At 32.8% G+C, this 22250-nt stretch overlaps 1 protein-coding gene across 1 annotated transcript in view; it reads right to left on the reverse strand.

The window, feature by feature from the left end:
• Positions 1–22250, reverse strand: part of LOC114330974 (malignant T-cell-amplified sequence 1 homolog) — a 38692-nt gene that overhangs the window by 15285 nt on the left and 1157 nt on the right. The window contains exons 3-4 of the mRNA XM_028280426.1: positions 13716–13816; positions 6517–6650 (exon numbers count right to left, since the gene is read on the reverse strand). Of these exons, the coding sequence (XP_028136227.1) occupies positions 6517–6650; positions 13716–13816 (235 nt within the window). The remainder of the gene's footprint in view (positions 1–6516; positions 6651–13715; positions 13817–22250) is intronic.

The following is a 22250-nucleotide window of genomic DNA, read 5'->3' on the forward strand; positions in this document are numbered from 1 at the left end:
TTATTGAGTAGCGACTATATCATTTCAGAATTGAGGCCGTGAGTCACTGTAGGTGCAGTACAATAATTTTGCTTATACAAATTATCAGTAATAATATTTTTATTTACAAATTTACATCAAAATAAAAATTTCATCACATAATGATGTCAAACAGCTGATTGTCATTTGTCTTTATTGCTTAATTATCTGACCAATACGAACACAAATATCACGTGGGTAGTTCTAACCAATAAAATCGTGGAATTCATAGCGGTTATTAACGGATCGTCCCACATAGGTAGTGACAGTGGTTTTTTAGGCGACAGTGCTCTAGTTTTTGTATCCAAAAAAATGGGTGATTATCACGAAGACATGGACGCCCAACATTTTGAAAAGTGGTTTGAATCCCTTCTAGCACGAGTCCATCCAAATTCGGTCATAGTGATGGATAACGCTGCTTATCACAGCCGATTAGTGGAGCAACTGCCAACTATGGCCACCAAAAAAGCCGACATGCAGAGTTGGCTAGGCCAAAAAGGAATTCCATTTTCACAGGACATGGTTAAGGCTGAACTTATGAGTGTTATTAAACAGCATCGTAACAAATATCGCCAGCATGTTGTTGATACAATGGCTCGTGCTAAAGGCATCACCGTTTTGAGACTTCCTCCTTACCATTGCGAGTTGAACCCAATAGAACTAATCTGGGCTCAAGTAAAGGGTTATGTAGCTCGCGAAAACGTAACCTATAACATTTCTGATGTCCAACGTTTGTTAGAACTCGCAATGGAACGGATACGTAAAGAAGATTGGGCTAATGCTGTAGACCATGTGATCAAGGAAGAGGAGAAAATGTGGAGATTGGACGGGATGGTTGACACCGTTTTGGACAAAATCATAATAGATTTAAATGAGACTGAAGATTCGTCGGACGAGTCGCTGGAATCCGAAACTTCATAAGCATAACTTAGGTAATTATTTCTTTGCTTTTTATTTCTTCTTCTATATAATTTTGAAATATAATAATTATTTTGCGAAGTCCGTTTCTTTGAAATACTGTATAGGTACTCTCTATCAATTATATAGGTACTATTTTAGTAAAATATAGGTACTATTTTACTTCGAAAATAAGCCACACTTTATGTTGAAAATTCAGTTTATTTCACGTTTCGACTTCCACTCGGAAATCGTTATCAAAATACAAAATATTAATACCTATCACTTTCAGCAGTGGAAGTCGAAACGTCAAATACATTGTTTTTTCAACTTAAATTGTGGCTTATTTCCCAAGTAAAATAGTGTATAATCACTAATATAACTAATATTGTATAGAGTATGGTGCAAATGTTTGAAATAAATTCATTATTTTTTAAACCAGCGATATTCAGGATAAATGCTGAGACAGGTCGATTTTTATTTTTGAATTATGATTTTTTGACATATTATAGCACACTAGTGACGTCATCCAGCTGGGCATGATGACGTAATGGTTGTATTTTTTAAATGAGAATCGGAGTCGTGTGCTATAATAGCTCGTTTGAAAGGTTATTTAATTATCTATTCGGTAATATAAACATTCATATAATTACTTATACAGGGTGTATAAGAAAAAATGTTTTAATTAAATTAATCGACACAAAAAGAACAATGTGTGTAATTTGTTTAATTCAAAATACATTCTAATGCTTTCAGAAAGCAGGAAAAAAATGTCTATTTCACTAATAAACATTGTTTTACGCTTAAATTAAATAATGTTCAAACTCTCAAGGGGCAGATGGGTGGCAGCTCGAACATGAAAATTAAGCGAAAAGCAATGTTTATTTATCAAAAACAATTTGTTTTTTGACAGCAGTAGAATGTATTTTAAATTAAATAAATTACATACATTTTTCTTTTTGTGTGAATTTAATTAAACATTTTTTTTCTTGAATACCCTGTATAAATAATTATGTTAATGTTTATATTACTGAATAGAGAATTGAAGAACCTTTCAAATAAGCTATCACACGTCCCCAATATATCTCAAAAAATCATAATTTAAAAGTAAAAATCGAACTGTTTCAGGATTTTCCTTTAAAGTCGCTGGCTTACAAAATAACGAATTTATTGATTTGCACCTGGATGTAATTGCACAAGATGCCACAAAGAAATAGCTTCAGAACAATATTTACTTTATTTTATTAGACAACTAGAAAATACTTGATCAAAATACACATGATCATTTAATAATTACATCGATCTTAGATTTAACTTTTACGTAATTACTTGACTTAGATGTTGAAATAAATAATAATTAAAATATGCACGCCACTGCAAAGTTGACAAGGGAACTATCAGTGGCTCGTTTTAAGTGCGATGTTGCCAATGAAACACCTTCAATTAAAAATAGTTGAACTATAGACATGTTCTTTATCAATACACGGTGTTTTTAAATAAGTGCGACAAATTTTAAGGGATGATGAAAAATAAAAAACTATATGAAAAAATAATGTCAGTTGGCTTTATAAACTTATGTCCGCAAATATTTCGTTTCCGAGATACGGGATGTTGATTTTTTTCTTACAAACTGACGATTTATTTATTGCTTTAAAACCAGTTGAGATATGTCAATGACATTTGGTAGGTTTTAAGAGATAGTTATTGCGGATTTTTTGACATAAAATTAAGAATTTTACATTCACCATTAGCGTGCATACGGGTAATATGATCAGTCATATTATACGTATGCGCGCTAATGGTGAATATTAAATTCTTAATTGTTTGTCAAAAAATGTGCAATACCTACCTCTAAAAACCCACCAAATTTCATTGACATATCTCAACCGGTTTTAAAGCAATAAAATAAATCGTCAGTTTGTAAGAAAAAATTCAACATCCCGTATCTCGGAAACGAAACATTTGCGGACATAAGTTTATAAAGCCAACTGACATTATTTTTTCATGCAGAATTATCCCTTAAAGTTTTTCGCACTTATTTAGAAACACCGTGTATTGATGAAGAACATGCCTAGTTGTTAAAGTATCTAACTTTTTTATTATCCAACATAAACGAATGAATAAAAAAACAGAATGTTAAGAAAACCTGAGGCTATAGTTGGTTTTTAATTTCATTATTTTATACATGCTAGAATATTCCACAGGGTGATGCGAACTTTGAGAAGAAAAAACACAGTTTGATTGGTACACCCTATGTACAATGAAAATTTACCTGTTTAGCAACAATATTATTACAGTGGTATTGCTAAATAATCAGGCTATAACATGTTCAAAAAATCACTTAAATCGGCCAACAGGTTTAGGAAATATTAGACATCAAAAATGACCAAATTTTTAAGTGGGCCGATTTCTATGCGCGTAAGTTTAGTTCTGCACTACTGTATTCGAACCATTCCCTTAAGTTGTTCGTAAGCCAGGATATTCTTCGTCTTCTCACATTTCGCTTTTCTCGGATTTTGCCTTGCATAATAAGTTGTAATAATCAGTATTTTTGCTCTCTCATCACATGTCCTAAAGTACTCAAGTTTTCGTCTTTTGATAGTTGATATTATTTCCGTTTCATTTCCTATCCTTCTAGTTACTTACGTTTGACATTCTTTGAATCCATAATATTCGTAGGATTCCCCTGTTACATCAAAATTCAAATGCGGCCAACTTATTATTCAGATGGACTTGTCTTAATGTCCATGCTTCCAATCTATAAAGAAGAGTAGAGAACACGTAACACCGAAGCATCCTTAGGCGTAGTTCTAACATTATATCCCGACAAAAAAGAAACTTTTTAAGTTTAATGAATGTTTGGTCTACAATTTGATGTTATCCATGTTCCTAAGTATTTGTAGTTACCCACACTCTCAATTACAGTATTTTAAATAGCCAATTGGATGTTTGCATGTACTGATTTAGTCATGATCATTGCATCATAATTTCACCGCTGATATTCAATCTGTACTCAGAGCACATTTTTGAATAGGCTCTAAAAGATATTGATGAAGGTTTCTCAATAAATGGAGTCATCAAGCTCAGTAACCTGCGATATGCAGATGATACAATAGTGTTTTCCAATACCATAGAAGGGCTGCAAAACTTAATGAAATAACTGAAACCAGTAGAACATATGGACTAGATATAAACACCAGCAAAACCAAGCTAATGATCATCAGCAAGCAAAACATAACTGGAGTAAATCTGTATGTGAACCAAATGAGAATTGAACGTGTCTCACAATACAACTATTTGGGAACTATAATCAATGAATCGTGGGACAATACTCAAGAGATTAAATGTCGCATCGGAAAGGCAAAGAGTGCATTCTTGACTATGAGCTCTGTGTTCAAGAGTCATGACATCACTCTAAAAACAAAAATAAGGCTCCTTAAATGTTACGTGTACTCAGTGCTTCTATACGGAGTAGAAGCGTGGACATTGAATGCGGAAACTCTATCGAAACTTCAAGCTTTTGAGCTATGGTTGTACAGAAGTATCCTGAAGATACCATGGACAGAGAAAGTCACCAATGAAGAAGTACTACGGAGGATGAACACAACAGCAGATTTAGTCAACATCGTGAAGGGCCGTAAGCTGCAGTACTTGGGGCATATAATGAGAAATCAAGGCAGATACGAGCTACTGCAGTGCATTTTACAAGGTAAAATTGAAGGAAAAAGGGCCCCAGGACGAAGAAGAATATCCTGGCTTGCTAACCTGAGAGCATGGTATAGAAAGACCTCAACACAACTATTCCGTATAGCAACTAACAAAGTCATCATAGCCAGAATGATCGCCAACGTTCGGAACGGATAGGCACCCTAAGAAGATTGCATCATGATCATGCAATGGTTTATTCTTAGTCATCCATCTGATTGCATCCTTCGAAGTATTCAACATTTAACTTATTTAAATGCTCCCACTGGTGATTTACGTCACTACAGTATTTTAGAAATTCAGTTTTTGTAACAGTATTCAGTACTAACGTCAATTTAAAAATCGCATAAAGAAGATTTTTTTATTTTTCCAGAAATATTCATACAAAACATCTTCATCTAACGAATTATGCATTTTAAAGGATTATTGTCTAGTTTTGAGTATTAAGGATAGAATCCATTTCAAACTTCTGAAAATTTTGAAAAGAGGTCCACAAAGTGTCCTACAGTAAAAAACACAATTATTTATGTACTCAAACTTATGTTTAATAATATCCAAATGAAATTTTGTTAATAATTACTAGATTCTTTTAAAAAATCTTAAAAATGAGTCTTTTTTAATAAAAAAAAGAGTGTGTGTACTTTGTACGCACGTAAGAAGTTATACTTCTATTATTATGCTTTCAAGCAAATAAATACATTTTAAATAGTTTAATTGTATTTTTATTTAAATATTAAACGAATTATTTTAATACCTAAAATAGGGAATACCAAAAATTAATGTTGTTCTGAAGCTATTTCCTTGTGGCATTTTTACAATTAACTATTTTGATTGGGAAATAAGCCACAATTAAATTGAAAAAAATATTTTGACAGTAATATTTTGACAACGACATCCGACTTGGACGTCGAAACGTTAATAAAATTATTTTTTCAATTTAATTGTGGCTTATTTCCCAATCAAAATAGTTAATTACCAAAAATTAAAAATAACGGTATTAAGTAAATGCCTTTCCGCAATTGCTTTTACCTTGTTGAATCGTAGCAAATCTAAAAAAACGTCAGTTTCTCTACGCAAATTTTTAATTTTCTTTTCATCATATTTTGATACTAATAAATATTTTAATATCCTATTCCCAATGAAGACAAATGCAAAGACACAAAAATTATAATAAATATATTTACTAAAAACACCAATATATTTTTTTCACACTTTACTTGCATTGGTACATACATAACTTGAAACATTTAGCAACTAAGTAAAATTGCAAACTTCTAATCCTGTGATTCTCTGAATGTCAGACATTTATCATTTCATGTTCCTATGTCAAAATTCATCTTATACTGATTTCCTCTATAGGTAGAGTACACAGTAATACCTCCATCTATCTACCATTTAAATTTTTCCTCTCTATACAAACCACTTCAGCTGTTTTAGTTATAGACCTTTGGCCCACACTTTTCTAAACTTTGGTGCACCCGATAACGGGAGTACCCTTAAAAATTTGTCAGACAATATTACCAGTAAATTGTAAGTATTTTTATCAAACAATCCTGCAAAAATCAACTGTGAGGGTATACATTTTATGACTGCAAACTTTGCTGCATTTTAGGGGGGGGGGGGCGCACTCACAACATGAAGTTAGTTGCTAAATCTTTCAAGTTACGTAAATAGATTTATTATAATTTTTGTGTCTTTGGATTTGTCTTCTTTGGAAATAGGATAATTAAATATGATGCAAAGAAAATAAAATAAATATAATAAATGAATAAACGAAGTCTTATGAGGGAGGTTATCATGATTTTTTTAAGCGTGGGCCCAAGACCTATTATAAAAATGTCTTTATTTTTTTTTGCCCTAATAGTTCTTTACAAAATATCATATATTTATACATACCACTATAGTATCCTTAGAAACTTCAGTCATTTTTGCTCCAGGTGAAGTCAAACCTGGACACATAATATTTGCTCCACTTAAAACAAATCTTATGGCACCTTTATCAACTTGTTGCATTGGTAAAAAGAAAGGATCTGAAAAATAACTATTATTACAATAACTGTTTACTAGAATTTTCTCATCTATTAGTGATGGGGTTTTCGAATACCAAAAATGGCTCAGAATTCGATTCCTGAAAGTTCTCGAGATATCTCGAGCACTTAAACCAAAGTATTCAAGTACTAACTGACGAAGCAGTCGCTACATTATTAAGGTCCTCGGTCTCATTACTCCGATGTCAGTAGCTATTTTTAAAGGCGGTTGCAGTTATAAGCCGAGAAGGTAGGTTTATAAAAAAATCTTATTGGAGGTCAAATAATACACTCTAGGCCAAAATTAACCGCCCACCTTAAAAATGGCTAGTTTTTCATGTCTCATATTTCCTAGACCTGTTGCGCGATTTATGTGATTTTTTTAATATGCTATAGCAGTGGTTCCCAACCTTTTATGTCTGGCGACCCAACTTCTGATGTTTTTTCATATTCGCGACCCATCCCTCATCCATGATGATACGTAATTATGTACTCTGTACGCCACTCAGCTACTGCAAGAGCCACGCCGCGACCCACCGGTTGGGAAACGCTGTGCTATAGCCTTATTCTTTACCCGTGTTGAGCTGCCCCCCCCCCACTTGCAAAAATTAAAAACAAATAGCCCTGATTTATGAGCTATTTATGAGCTTTCATATTCCGCAAACTAAAAATTTTGAGCTCGTTCCACTGAGAAGGAATTTAATACTTTAGTAGGGGGGGGGGGCTGAGTCAGCCACCCCCCCACTACTTAAAAATAGGAATATTGAATCGGTTTTTGTGGCAGAATTACGAGCTATTTATGAGCTCTTGAAATTATATAGTTTCGATTTTTGAGCTCATCCCCTTCACCCCCAAACAACCCTTTAATTGATTTAACTTAAGAGAAAAATGCTGAGAAAACTTAAAATATATCGTATTGCGGATATAATTGAAAGGTAATTTCAAGAGCTATAAAACTGTATTACATTTAGGCCCGATACTTTATGTCTCGATTAACAGCCGGTTAGTTCACCGGGGTTTAATCGTGACCTCTTTAGGGTCTCTCGCGTTGTAATAAATGCAATTATCAGTATTATTATGATTATAAATAAGATATACTGATTATACTGATAATTGCATTTATTACAACGCAAGAGACCCTAAAGAGGTCCCGATTAAACTCCGGTTAACTAACCGGCTGTCAACCGAGACATAAAGTACCGGCTTAATCTTTCAAATACTTTATTTTTTAGGGTAATAGGTTAAAGGGCTCCAGTTACATTGTTCTCGTAGTAAAATTTAGGCTTAAACGTTTCTATCTTCGTTATTTTGATTCATACATAAATCAAAAGACACGTAAAATCTTTGCTAATAAAAAAAAACTCAAATTACGTTATCTATCATTTTTTACGTCAATCGAGTATTGTTGGAGTTATTATTTTAAATATGATCTAAAAAAATAAAGTATTTGAAAGATTAAATGTAATATAGTTTTATAGCTGTCTACTTTATAAGTATAAATTTTGATGCTATCAACTTTTTCTTGAGCTCATTTTTGATAGGTATTTCTAAGTACTTTGACAAGTATTTAGTACCTAAGTGTTATAAAATGCATCTCTTTCCCGTTATTTAACCTTGAATCCTTAGATTTGAACAGTTGCAGAAAAAAATATACATTTAATTACCAATAACTTACTTTAAATTAACATTAAAGGGTTTTTTAAGTAAGCAATTTATTATATTTTTTATTAGCTTCAATTTTAGTGATGAAAACTTTTTTGTAAAAACTTACAGTTTTTGAGTTATTTATGAAAAATCGCTTTAAAGCATGCATTTTCTTTCACAAAAATTAAAATATTTGATCTTTAATAACTCAAAAAGTATTGATTTATTTTAATAACATTTAGAATTTGTCCCTCTATCGATTTGTGGGGTTATTTTTAATAAAGTAATTTTCACCCCCGAGAAGGGGTGACATATACCCCAGGCTAAAACCGCAAGTTGTTATTGTCAATTCGTGAAAATTAATGAAGATTTATCGAAATCGAAGGTCATAGTTAATTTTTACCTTCAGTGACTGCACTATAGAAAGAAAATGGCAATTCAATAATTGAGATTCGTATATTTTGCGAGCTCATAAATTATTAAGCGATATGTAGTCGCCAAATAATTAATTTAAATTATTTTAAGTACAACTCTTTCTTAGGCCGGGAATATGGGATAGTTTTCTTGCGAAGGGGTTGTAGCTCTATAATCGAAAGGCGCGTGATTTAAGAGTTTATTCTTAGAATATAAGCTATACGAATTAAACTACTATTAACTTTTTTGTAAAAACTTACAGTTTTTCAGTGATTTACGAAAAACTGCTTCAAAACATGCATTGTTTTCACGAATAATTAAAATCTTTGATCTTTAATAGGTAACTTAAAAAGTATTGACTTATTTTAATAACTTTGTATAATAAATTTTGCTTTTAATTTGTTCTTTTATTGATTTGTGCAGTTATTTTTTATAAAATAATTTTCACCCCCGAGAAGGGGCGGTATCCACCCTCAGGGTAAAGGCGCAAGGTGGTAGAGGTAGTGCAAACACTCGTGACCACGGCGCAGTAGACGAAATTTCGCACTTCCATGCGAAACGCACTGTACTCAACGTGAAAATATCCGCCTTCGCGCAGCTCCATGGTCAGGAGTGTTTGCACTATCTCTACCATGTCACCTTTGTTTCTTGAGGTATCCTCTAACCACTGACCAATTTTCGTGAAAATCGATGAAGGTTCACCGAAATTGAAGGCAATCGTTCATTTTTACCTTCAGTGACTGCACTATACAAAATAAATTGCAATTTACTGATCTAAATGAGCGTAATTTGGGAGCTTATAAATTATTAAATGATATGTAGTCGCCAAATAATTAATTTAATGCATTTTAAGTACAACTTTCTCTTAAGCCGGGAAGATAGGGTGGTTTTCTTGCGAAGGGGTTGTAGCTCAATAATCGAAATGCACGTGATTTAATAGTTTATTCTTAGAGTATATAAGCTATAGGAATTATATCCGCAATATGATATATTTTAAGTTTTCTCAGCATTTTTTTCTTAAGTTAAATCAATTAAAGGGTTGTTTGGGGGTGAAAGGGATGAGCTCAAAAATCGAAAATATATAATTTCAAGAGCGCAGCCCCCCCACTAAAGTATTAAATTCCTGCTCAGTGGAACGAGCTCAAAATTTTTAGTTTTGTAGAATATGAAAGCTCATAAATCAGGGCTATTTGTTTTTTAATTTTTGCAAGTGGGGGGGGGGGGTCAGCTCAACACGGGTTTATTCTTTAACAATATCGTTGTAATAACATTATTGCTAAACAGGTAAATTGTCTTTGTATACAGGGTGGACGAATCAAACTGTTTTTTTCTCAATGTTCGCATCAACCTGTGGAATATTCTTGCATCCGCAAAATGCTAAAATTAAAACCCAACTATAGCCTCATGTTTTCTCAACATTCTGTTTTTTGATTCATTCGCTTATGTTGAATAATAAAAAAGTTAGGTACTTTAACAACTAGCTATGTTTTTCATCAATACAGGGTGTTTTTAAATAAGTATGGCGAACTTTAAGTGGTAATTCCACATAAAAAAAAAATAATGACAGTTTGCTTTATAAACGTATGTCCACAAATGCTTCGTTTTGGATATAGAGGGTGTTGAAATTTTTCTTACAAACTGACGATTTATTAATTGCTTTAAAACCGATTGAGATCTGCAAATGAAATTTGGGGAGTTTTAAGACGTAGTTATTTCACATTTTGTGACATACCATTAAGAATTTCATATTCACCATTGGCGCGCATATGGGTAATAAGACGGCTCATATTACTGGTATGCACGCCAATGGTGAATAAAAATTCCTAATTGTATGTCAAAAAATGTGAAATAACTACGTCTTAAAACCCACCAAATTTCATTTGCAGATGTCAACCGGTTTTAAAGCAATTAATAAATCGTCAGTTTGTAAGAAAAATTTCAACACCCTGTATATCAGAAACGAATAATTTGCGGACATACGTTTATAAAGCAAACTGTCATTATTTTTACCCCTTAATACCCCAGAATTACCCCTTAAAGGAGACACCTATGGCGAATACTAAAAGAAGTGGGCGTACCCCAACACCTTATTTCGCTTATAACTGAACTATACGAACATACTACTGGATCACTTAAAGTGCTTGACACACTTTCAAACAAACTTCATCCAGAACGGGGTGTCAGACAGGGATGTATACTATCTCCACAATTATTCAGTATATATGGTGAGCATATTATGAGAAGAGCACTTGAAGGATGGGAAAAAGGCATCTCAATAAATGGTCATAAAATAAACAACCTACGTTTCGCAGATGACACAGCCCTTCTTGCAAATAGTCAAGCAGAGCTGATTGATCTTATACAACTGGTTGAAAACGAAAGTCAAATATTTGGTCTACAATCAAACAAACATATCAAAGACAAAGATCATGATAGTGGATAGACTACATAACAATCATCCACATATAACCACAATTGATCGGTTTGAGGTTGTGAGCTCATACTTATATCTGGGATCATTAATAACAAACACAGGGTCACTAAACGAAGAACTAAAACATAGATGTGATCTAGCAAAAGTCGCCACAGCAAAAATAACCACAATATGGAAGGACTGTTAAATTTCAAGAGCGTTAAAGATGAGGTTGATCAACTGCTTAATATTCCCAATACTGACCTACGGATGTGAATCTTGGACCCTGAGAAATTCGGAAAGAAAAAAGATAGACGCCACTGAAATGTTCTGTTGGAGACGAATGCTACGAATCCCTTGGACCGATCATAGAACAAATAATTCAATTTTCAGAGAGCTAAAAGTTAGCCAACGACTCTCCAGTAAAGTCCATCTCCAACAATTAAAATACTTTGGACATATTATGAGAGCAAACACTCATTATACATTATACACGAGCCGTAGGCGAGTGTCGTAATTCATCAGAGTGAGTAATAGCCATTACATGCGAGTAGAATACTATACTTTTTCTACGACTTTTTTTTATTTTACTTAGTAAAAAATTTAATTATCAACTACTCGAGATTTAAATTATTATAATTTACAAAAATACCTAAATGCTATTTACCCCTAGTACGTGGCTGAATAATTGGTTGCCTACTATTACTAAATTCCTATTTATTTTAAAAATACAACTAGAAATAGTCAATATAAGTTCTATTCGTTTCCGAAAAATTATAAGCTTAAATTTGTACTTACTGTCAGTGAATCTAATAAATATAGGAAATGGTTGTTGTCGGTGGACGTATTTCATAATATATAGTTATAATGTATATTTACATTTAACTATATATAATATAATAATATATAACTATACATAATATGTTATAACATATTTAACACAATATAACTTGAAAAACAAACACAATATTAGTTATAAATTCCAATTAACATAAACAAAATGCGCTAATGTCACTGTCACTAAATTAAATGATAAACGTCAAAATTTTTAGTAAACAAGATATAAACGTACAAAATATACTGACACTGTTACAGTTAAAATTTCTTTAAAAAATTTTCGAAGTTAATTATTGGTATAAATTACAATAATTATTGTATTAAATAAACAAGTTTATGTAATTTTATTTGCAGTTTATATACGATTAATATTAAAAGAGGTATGCGCCACTTGAATCTAACTTCAGCCCGTGAGTAATGACCCGTGAGTAACTTCAGCCCGTGAGTAATGAATTATTACTCACGGGTACAGTAATAGGTGCTATTATCTATGAAAAAATAGCGAATAATGAGCTTGTTATTAAACGGTCGTAGAAAAAATATATTATTATATAGCTAATGGAGCTTTCTTTTTACCTAATCAGTTATAAATCTTTATAAGTACGTTGTTTAATTAATTACTTACATTTATTTTTTATATTTTCTATATCTCTCTTTTCAAGAACCCCTTTTTGTACCCTGTATAATTAGAAGAAATAATTTTTCGGATTATAATAAAGTACATCTTAATATTTATAATTTTATTTTAGTGTACCGACAAGTACAAATAAGTACATCCCCTAAACAGTTTAAAATTTGAAAACTCGGCTGGTCCGACGCTGGCCAAATTCAATATCAAAAGCTCAGGCAGTAACACGTTTGATTTTTACAGGAAAAATCCTGCAAATTATTGTCTACCGAGTGCATGCACATCACATAGTTCTAATACTAATAATTTATGTCCTTCTTAAAAAAAGTATCCTTCAAAGTATCCTAGGAAGTATCCGAAAAAAATATCCGGCCGAATACATTTTTAAATGAAAGTATTCGTACTTTTTTAAAAAGTATTCGGATACATTTTGAGTATCCGTATCCGGTATCCGGATACTTTTTTTCAGTATCCGACCCAACTCTGAGACCTATGCATGAGTTAAAAGAAATGACCAGAGACAGAGATCTTTGGAGACGGATAATACACGACATCACGTCGACCACTACACTCCTTCCGGGGGGTCTGGATTGAAGAGAGAGACCCCTTAAAGCTTGTCATATTTATTTAAAAACACCCTGTATTGATGAAATACATGGCTAGTTGTTAAAGTAGCTAACTTTTTTATTATCCAACATAAGCGAATGAATCAAAAACCAGAATGTGGAGAAAACATGAGGCTATTGTTGGTTTTTAATTTAAGTATTTTACAAGTAGTATTTTACAATTTTAACCCAGAGTGTATAATAAACTAATGAAATAAATATCTGGGATACAAAAAAAATACTACTGCACAACTACGGAGAACTACTATTCTTAAGATCATCAAAAGAACCAATTCAGTCTATCACAATTCTGTAAACTTGTTTCAGTTAGTGTGTGACCCACTAACAAATATAAACATTAAACAAATCAGGAATTGATGAATTTAAAACAGTATTTATTTTTTAAATCAATTTTAAAAACGAATATCGTTCTGGGTACCTACTCGAAAAAGTTCTCGATCCTTGAAAGTATTCGGTTCTGCCCATCACTATCATTTATCAAAAATATTATACTTAAACCAACTTACACTTGTGCAGAAGTTTTAATGTAGGCATCCATTGGCTCTCCCTTTGGCGGAAAAATAACAAATCTCCACTTGAGTTGACTACAATTTCTATATGATCATGGCTAAAAAACACATATTTATTTACTTATTAACGGGAGAACTTTCACTTTTTACAGTTAAATTCTAAATATAAACATAAAAATCCTACACTATGTCTAACAACAATCATAGAAATATAAATAGCAACAACTTATAAACTATATCATAAAAGTGAATACACTGAAAACAAAAATACGGAATCTATAAATCATTTAAAGATATGGTTCATTTTTTACATACGAGGATTAAACTCGAAAGACCCCAACAATTATAGAGGTATAAATCTACCGAACACCGCACTCAAGCTAACCACAAAAGTCCTAACCAACAAAATCAATAAACTAACAACTTTATCAGATGAACAACAAGGATTCAGATCCGGAAGATCCTACGCAGACGCCGTATTTGTACTGAGACAAATCACAGAAAAGGCCATTGAGTACAATAAACCAGCATATCTATGTATTATAGACCTGACAAAGGCTTTCGATCGCATCCAAGTCGAAGACGTCTTACATTTACTGTATAGAAGAAACATATCAATCAATATTATACAAACCATCGAAAGCATCTACTTTCATAATCGAATACAGGCAAAGATAAATGAAAAACTAATGGGGAACAAAGAAATCCAAATATTATGTTATGCAGACGACGCCGCATTAATCGCCGAGACAGAAGACGATCTCCAAAGATTAACACACATCTTCAATACAACAGCCGAGAAATAGAATATGATAATATCAGCAGAAAAAAACAAATGTATGACATCTAAATACCCACTACGATGTAAAATAGAAATTGATGGGAAATAATAAAGCAGGAAGCAAGGTTTAGATATCTGGAATAGATATAACCAGTTATTGAGATGTTGAAGAGGAAGTAGATTGACATACGAGTACACGGCGGAGACAAGACCTGACACATCTAAAACAAAATGACTTCTAGAAACAACAGAGATGAAAATACTCCGACGAATATCAGGGAAAAGTCTGTTGGATAGGAAGAGAAGCAAAAACATAAGAAAATCATGCAATGTAGAAGACATAAATAGATGGGTGACAAAACGGAAACAGGAGTGGAACGAACAAATTAGTAGAATAGCTAGGATAGTACAAATAGCATGAGATAAGTCACCAAATGGACGAAGAAGTATTGGCAGACCAAGAAAAAGATGGTGCGATAACTTAAACAATTTAGGAGGCTAATATTGAAGAAGAAACAGGCTTTAAGGCCTACATACAAGAAGGAAGAAGAAGAAGAAGAAACTCGAAAGACAAAGGACCCCGCAACACTCCTTATGGAAAAGTGGCCCCGGTCAAATTTAACGAAACTTTGGTCAATGATAGTTCTCAGTGAGTAGATTAAAAAAGTCCATGGCACCTGGGTCTGAAAAACTACTGTTCTCGAGCTACAGCCTTCTGAAGTTCTTAAATTCAGGTATGGTTTGTTCAACAGTAATTGGTTTGAGTTCAATTAGTGCGGTCGTAAATATTATTAAATTTATCTGACCTGGCCCATTGTTAAGAACCACCCGGAGCGCTAAGCCACTGAGGTAGACAGAGTTGGTCTTTTGCAATTAACACTGACTAGACGGTACTCCCATAATAAAGCCTAAAATAAATTTTACCTAAAACCGGGCCTTTTATACTATTATCGGTTAATCCGGGCTGTTTATAGTGGTAACTAATTGAACTTAACCATTTACTGTTTAACATACCATACTCGGTTTACGTTAAGTGCAGTAATTCACGGTCAAGTGAATGAAAATATCTATTATTTAAAGAAGAGAGCCTCATTTTCTTCATGCATGTGTGCGTGTTGCACATGAATTCGTGGTTAAAAATAGATGCATCGTATTTTAGTCTTCAGAAAATCTTCGAAAAGTACTCAGAAAACTGAAGAAGTGCTACAGCAACATAAGAATTATCATGTTTTCAATAATCGTTTTTCAGACCCAGGTGCCATGGACTTTTTTAATCTACTCACTGAGAACTATCATTGGCCAAAGTTTGGTTAAATTTGACCGGGACCACTTTTCCATAAGGAGTGTTGCGGGGTCCTTTACACCCAACAAAGTCAACTAGAAAAATAGCCAGAAACATCTTTTTTGGTTGATCATTTCGGCCTTCGACAGTAATCCATAAATATTATATATTATACTAAACCCTGTTTCTAAACTTGATGAAGTATTTCAAATTTAACGCGTCGTGATGTTTGTTTGTAATTGGTCCAACCTCAGGCAAGTTTACTCCACTATTATGAAATTTTGAAACTATTGGCATTTAAGAAATTTTAACAATATTGGCATTTCATAGGTTAATTAAGTTATATGAGCAAAGTTTGTGTTTTCTGCGTTATTCCTATAATTCGTAGATTTTTAGTGTTCTTTTATACAAACAAAAAAAAAAACAGTTGTTTTTCGAACTTTTTAGCGACGTACGGCGTATTAGTACATATATGTAATATAATATTTATGGATTACTATCAAAAGGCTGACATTATCAACCAAAAAAGAAGATGTATTTGGTAATTTTTCTAGTGACATTATTATCGTTCTGAATCTGCCTTTTGAGTTTGCTCCTCCTGGTTTAAAAACAGGGTATAATACATTGCTAAAGAGTTCTAAAAACAACAGTTTTTTGCATAAATGGAAACTAAAAATCTAAAAATTAAAGGAATATCACAGAAAACAAAAAAAGTCGCTTATTTAACTTAATGAACCTATGAATTTGAAATACCATTGTTGTCAAAATTTTATAAATGTCAATAGTGTCAAAATTTCATAATTTAGTGGAGTAAACTTGCTTGTGGTTGGACCAATTACAAGCAAGCATTGTGGTGCGGTAAATTTGAATTACTCCTGCTATTTTAAAAACGAGGTATAGTTGAATGGTATGCCTAAAAACAGGCAATGTTCTAGTAATCCAGTAAAACCTACACCCTCATCACTGAATCCATTGTCAAGTTGGGAAAGACGTGCCACTGGGCTATAAAAACCATAATTAGTGTTGCGATATGAAACATCAAACAAGTGAGTATTTCTGGTGACCATATTGGGTATTTTAGAGAGTTCCATGACACCTCGTAACGCGACAATTCGTAACCGGACAATTCGTAACAGCGACAGTTCGTAACAGAGACACTTCGTAACTATACAAATTCGTAACAGACAATTTGTAACATCCAAATTGAAGTCTTCTGTTTATTTTTGTTAACGTGGAAACTAACTGTTATTACAGTTATAAATGAAATTATGTTTATCAATTTAACGAATCAGTATCAGAATAGACATTTTTAAAATTATAATCTTTCCTTTACCAAATGTTTACTTAGAAAGTTGGGAATGTCTAGAGACGGTTGTCGGCTCAAAAATTTCACAAATTACTTCATTATTCCTTTGTCTAGGTAAATGCAAATTTAAGGAACAATAAGAGAGATAAACTTTTAAAAATATTGTTTAAAGGTTGTATGTATGTATTTAAATATTTGTTGTGTTTAAAGACTCTTAATATATTCTGAAACACGAAATATAAAATGTGTTAAACATGTTTATCCCGGTACTGATTCATTAAATTAATAAACATAAAACAGTTAGTTTTCACGTTAACAAAAAACAGAATAATTCAATTTTGATGTTACGAATTGTCCGTTACGAATTTCTATAGTTACGAACTGTTGCTGTTACGAAGTGTTGCTGTTACGAACTGTCGCCATTACGAGTTCTCCGTTACCAATTGTCGCGTTACGAGATGTCTGGTCACGATTTTAGAGAAGAACAGCTTAAGCAGGGCAAGGGAACCAATGTGACAAGGTGACACCTTAAAAAGAAGTATTACATCTGGCATTATGTGGCGATTTTCCAGAATAGGATGCTTAAGTTGCATTAGGATACCTTCATAAGAGCAAGTATGTAGATATTCAATTTGTATGCTACACACTGTAGAAACTTATGTTGAAGTTTTTCAATTGCATTAACATGGATCTGGCAGAACAGAAACCACACATTAGATACATTGTACACTGTAAAGTTGAGCTAACCAATGCATTGTACACTTTGTCGAATTAATGGATAGATTCCTTGAATTAAGCAAAACAAAAACAAGCATTTGAAGATCTTTACTAGTAATTGAGTTATAATGGTGATTAATCCATTCGCGGACATGACTGCATAGTGCATATGCAGACACATGTCTGTCTGCATATGAACACATGTCCACGAATGTGTTAAAAGATATCTGTGAATCAAAGTATATTCCTTCCAAAAGCTGGTAATCAAAGAATATTGGAACTCTAGATCTAGAAACTCTAATACAGTAACATTTACCTACAGTTGGTGGCCAAATTGTTAGTAAAACAATTTTTAATTTTTTGATTTTTTTTAGCAAGAAATTGGCTTTAAGGCTTGCATTTACTTTTTGCATAAGAGAGTGAGGTATTAAGGTCACAACACCAATGAGTTTTGTTACTAAAACCATTTTTTTCATAAACAAAATTTAACAAAAAATCACTAATTTTAATATTTAGTGATGCCACCCTTTGCTTCAATTATAGCTTCTATGCTTCATGCCATGTTCTGAATACAAGCTTCTGCATTATATTTTAAGTTTAGCTTATGAGGCCAATCTTTCATAAGGGCTTCGATCAACTGGTGATAACATCTTTGCGACTCCCACAGAAAAACGAAAACGATCAGCAACCACATGGATAAAGGGCATCTCCAAGGCGATAACAGAAAGAAATTTAAGAGAAGAAGACTGTCATAATAGAAAGGAGTGGCTATTAAGAACAGAAACGTGTAGAGCGCTATTAATCCGGTTTAGTATATATGAAAATACAAAAACATGGTGTAGTGTCCCCAATAATTTGGCCACCCACTGTATATGCAAACTCATTCCCTTAGTTATTGACCAATTCTGAAAAGCAGCTATATCCTTATTTAAATTAACATATTCACGGACACGACTGCATATGAAGTCACTTACTCTATAAGAAGACATGTCTAGATGTGAAGTATGTCCATGAATGTGTTAATACAGTCATTAACACTTCACTCTTTCATACAACTTTAGACATTTGCAAATAATAAAAATTTGGAAAACTGAAAATCAAAACCAACGCTGTTGATAAACAGATACAAAATCAAAGGTCCAAAACGAGATCCCTGCGGAACACCAGAATGAGATTAGATAAGTGGTTCTTAATTTTGACTATCTGACTTCTGATACTAATAAAGGTAACTTGATAGCCATGAGGTAAGTCATATTGGAAAGTTCATTCTATCTAATTTCCTGATAATAGCATCCATTTGACTACCACTCTCTATTGAACTGATATCATTTTGGAATAATAAGAGGTTAGTTATTGTGGATCTTCTAGTGACAAAACCTGTGGTACTAAGGCAAAACCCAATATTATGTCAAAAATTATTAATTTTTCGTTTAATGCCAATTAGTACATTGAGCGGTGAAGAATATGATGACAAAACCCTATATGGCTAAACGCATATATGTAACCAGTAGATGATAACATTAGTTTCCAATATGTCCACTATTACAACAACACTGCAAACTTTTAAACTCATCTGCTGCAAAATCACGTTTTTTGACGTATCGGGTTTTGCACCACAGAAACCATGCTGCTCATCAATGATAATATCCTTACAACGCCAAGAAATAAATTTTGTCACAAGTAGTTCAAAAAGCTTAGAAATCACACTTAGCTTGCTGATATGATGGTAGTTTTTAATATTAGACTTTTCACAGGATTTATCTATTGGCGTGACAAAACTGTTTCTCTATGTCAAAGTTTTAAAGTTTTTAGCCTAATAGAAATATTAAATCCATTTTCCGTTGGAATTTACCAGCTGAACAGACGTTGTAGTGAATTGTAAGTTTTTTGAATTCCCTCTTGTCTTCTTCGCTTCAGCATCCATCTGGCTTGCAATTTTTAGAAGCCATGGAGGTGTTACCAGAAAAATGGTCCAATAAGTTTTCAATTAAATATCTTCTAGGAATATTTTTAATATTTTTCAATATTTTTAATATTTCTATTAGGTTGAAAACTTTCAAAATTTTGACTTTCAGTTACCTGATGTCGTTACATACCTACTCCAAAAACGTCAGTTGCAATGCGGGATAAGCTCTCGGAGATTGGTCACTTGGGGCAGAGAGCAGCAGGCCTGCTCTGATGATCACTCCAAATAGAGTCAAAAATCTTTGATTTAGAGTGCTGGCTTGCGCTGTCTGTCCTAAGTGAAAAATACAGTAGACTCCCGTAAGTTCGGCCTCGGTTAGTTCGGTCTCCGCTTAGTCCGGCCGTCTCTCTAAGCATTAGTCACACACTTTGCACATCACAAATTATTATTAGAGAAGAAAATTCAGACAAAAAAAATGACTTTTAAGTGTTTAAGAAGCCAAACCACCAATGTGCAATAATATTTTTAAATTTTATTAGGCCTAGAGTTCTGTAAGTCTTGTTACATAGTATTTTTGTAACGGTCTATTTTTTTAATATATATTTATTTATTTATTATTTATTTACGGACCGAAGTCCATTAGTACATGATACAAATTAAAATGTCACACAAATTAGAAAAATAAGATCTAGTAGGTACAAAATTGGTAAATACATAACAAACAATAATAAAGAATAAAATTACTTGCTCTCATTTAACAATTGAGAGCTAGAACATTTTGAAATTGACAAATACAACTTATCCTAGAACAAAGACAATAACAGTAGTTGACAAATCAGTCTTGAAATTAGAACATTAAGTTAAGTATAAATGTAATTGTGTGGAAAACGCAATAAAGTCGTTCACAAAGAAATCAATTTGCGGAGATTATGTGTTTGCTAATTTAATAGTTTTAGAGAGATAGAAACTTGAACCATAATTTGTGCGGTTAATGACCTCGTGGAAGGTGGTCACAGAATGGGTGGTTCTTGAAGGTACATGCAGACCAATTTTATTTAAAAGTGGGATATAGAATTTATGACCATGAATTAAGTTATATAAGAAGCAAAGATCTTTATGTTGACGACGACTCTGTAATGAGTCAAGTCGAATAATTTGCAGTAAAGACTCATAACTTTGACCAGTGAGATGCATTTTATAGGCATAATAACGTAAGAATTTACGCTGAACTTGTTCGATTTTATTAATATGACAGTTATATTGAGGTGACCAAACACATGATGCATAATCTAAATGTGGTCTAACCAAAGAACAATAAAGAAATTTTAAAGAACGACCAGTCGTAAAGTCATAGCTGCATCTTTTAACAAAGCCAAGCATCTTTAATGACTTAGAAACCATGCTATTAATGTGTAGGTTGAAATTTAAGTTAGTATCAAGAATAACACCCAGATCTATAACTGAGTCAACTAATTGTAACCTAGTGTCCCGTATAAAGTAAGAATTATTCTCAAAGTGTCTTAGTCGAGTAAAAGTTATAGCATGGCATTTGTTTGCATTTAAGTCCATACCATTAAGTGAGCACCATTCCACAAGACCATTAAGATCTGATTGCAAATTGTAGTGGTCCAAATCAGAGGTAATTATGTGAAATAATTTAAGGTCATCAGCAAATAGAAGAAATTGAGCAAAATTGAAGCTTTTATTTATGTCATTTATAAATAAATTAAAAAGGATAGGTCCTAAGTGGGAGCCTTGAGGTACACCTGATGTAACTACAATTTCATTAGAGAAATAATTCTTAATACGAACTATCTGCCTTCTATCTAATAGATAATTTCGAATCCAACTAAGCAGAGGATCAAAGAAACCCAACTGCCAACTCCCCATAAAAAAACCATACTGTTGTTCAATTATTACGTTTTGTATAGTAGGCTTAATTTTGTCACAAATTAAACTCTCGAACAGTTTAGGTATAGTATTAAGGATACTAATAGGTCTGCAGCTCTGTACCCGGCTTCTATCTCCATTCTTGAATATCGGTGATATAAAACTAACTTTCCAAACGGGAGGAATTCACTCATTTGTAATGATTTTTGAAAAATAAAGAATAAGGGACGAGCAAGATTAAAACTACAGTATTTCAGTAACTTGGGTGGGATTCCATCAGGCCCTGGACCCTTATGTATGTTTAGCTGGGATATTTTGGTATATATGTTAAATAAGAAGAAGAAAGTTAGCATGGGCAGCATTCAGCAAACTGAACTATATACTCAGAAATCAGCAAATTCAACTACATCTTAGATCTAAAGTCTTTGATGCATGCATTATTCTGATATTAACATATGGGGCACAAACATGGACAATCACAAAAAAGAATATGAACATACTCAGAGTCACTCAACACGCGATGAAAAGAGCAATGCTTGGCATATCACTTAAGGACAGAAAAACAAACGCATGGATAAGACAGAAAACCAAAGTCACCGATGTGGTACAAAAATCACCAAAATTGAAATGGGAATACGCTGGACATGTAG

The sequence above is a fragment of the Diabrotica virgifera genome, chromosome 5 (assembly GCF_917563875.1).
Source record: "Diabrotica virgifera virgifera chromosome 5, PGI_DIABVI_V3a".
Lineage (NCBI taxonomy): Eukaryota > Metazoa > Arthropoda > Insecta > Coleoptera > Chrysomelidae > Diabrotica > Diabrotica virgifera.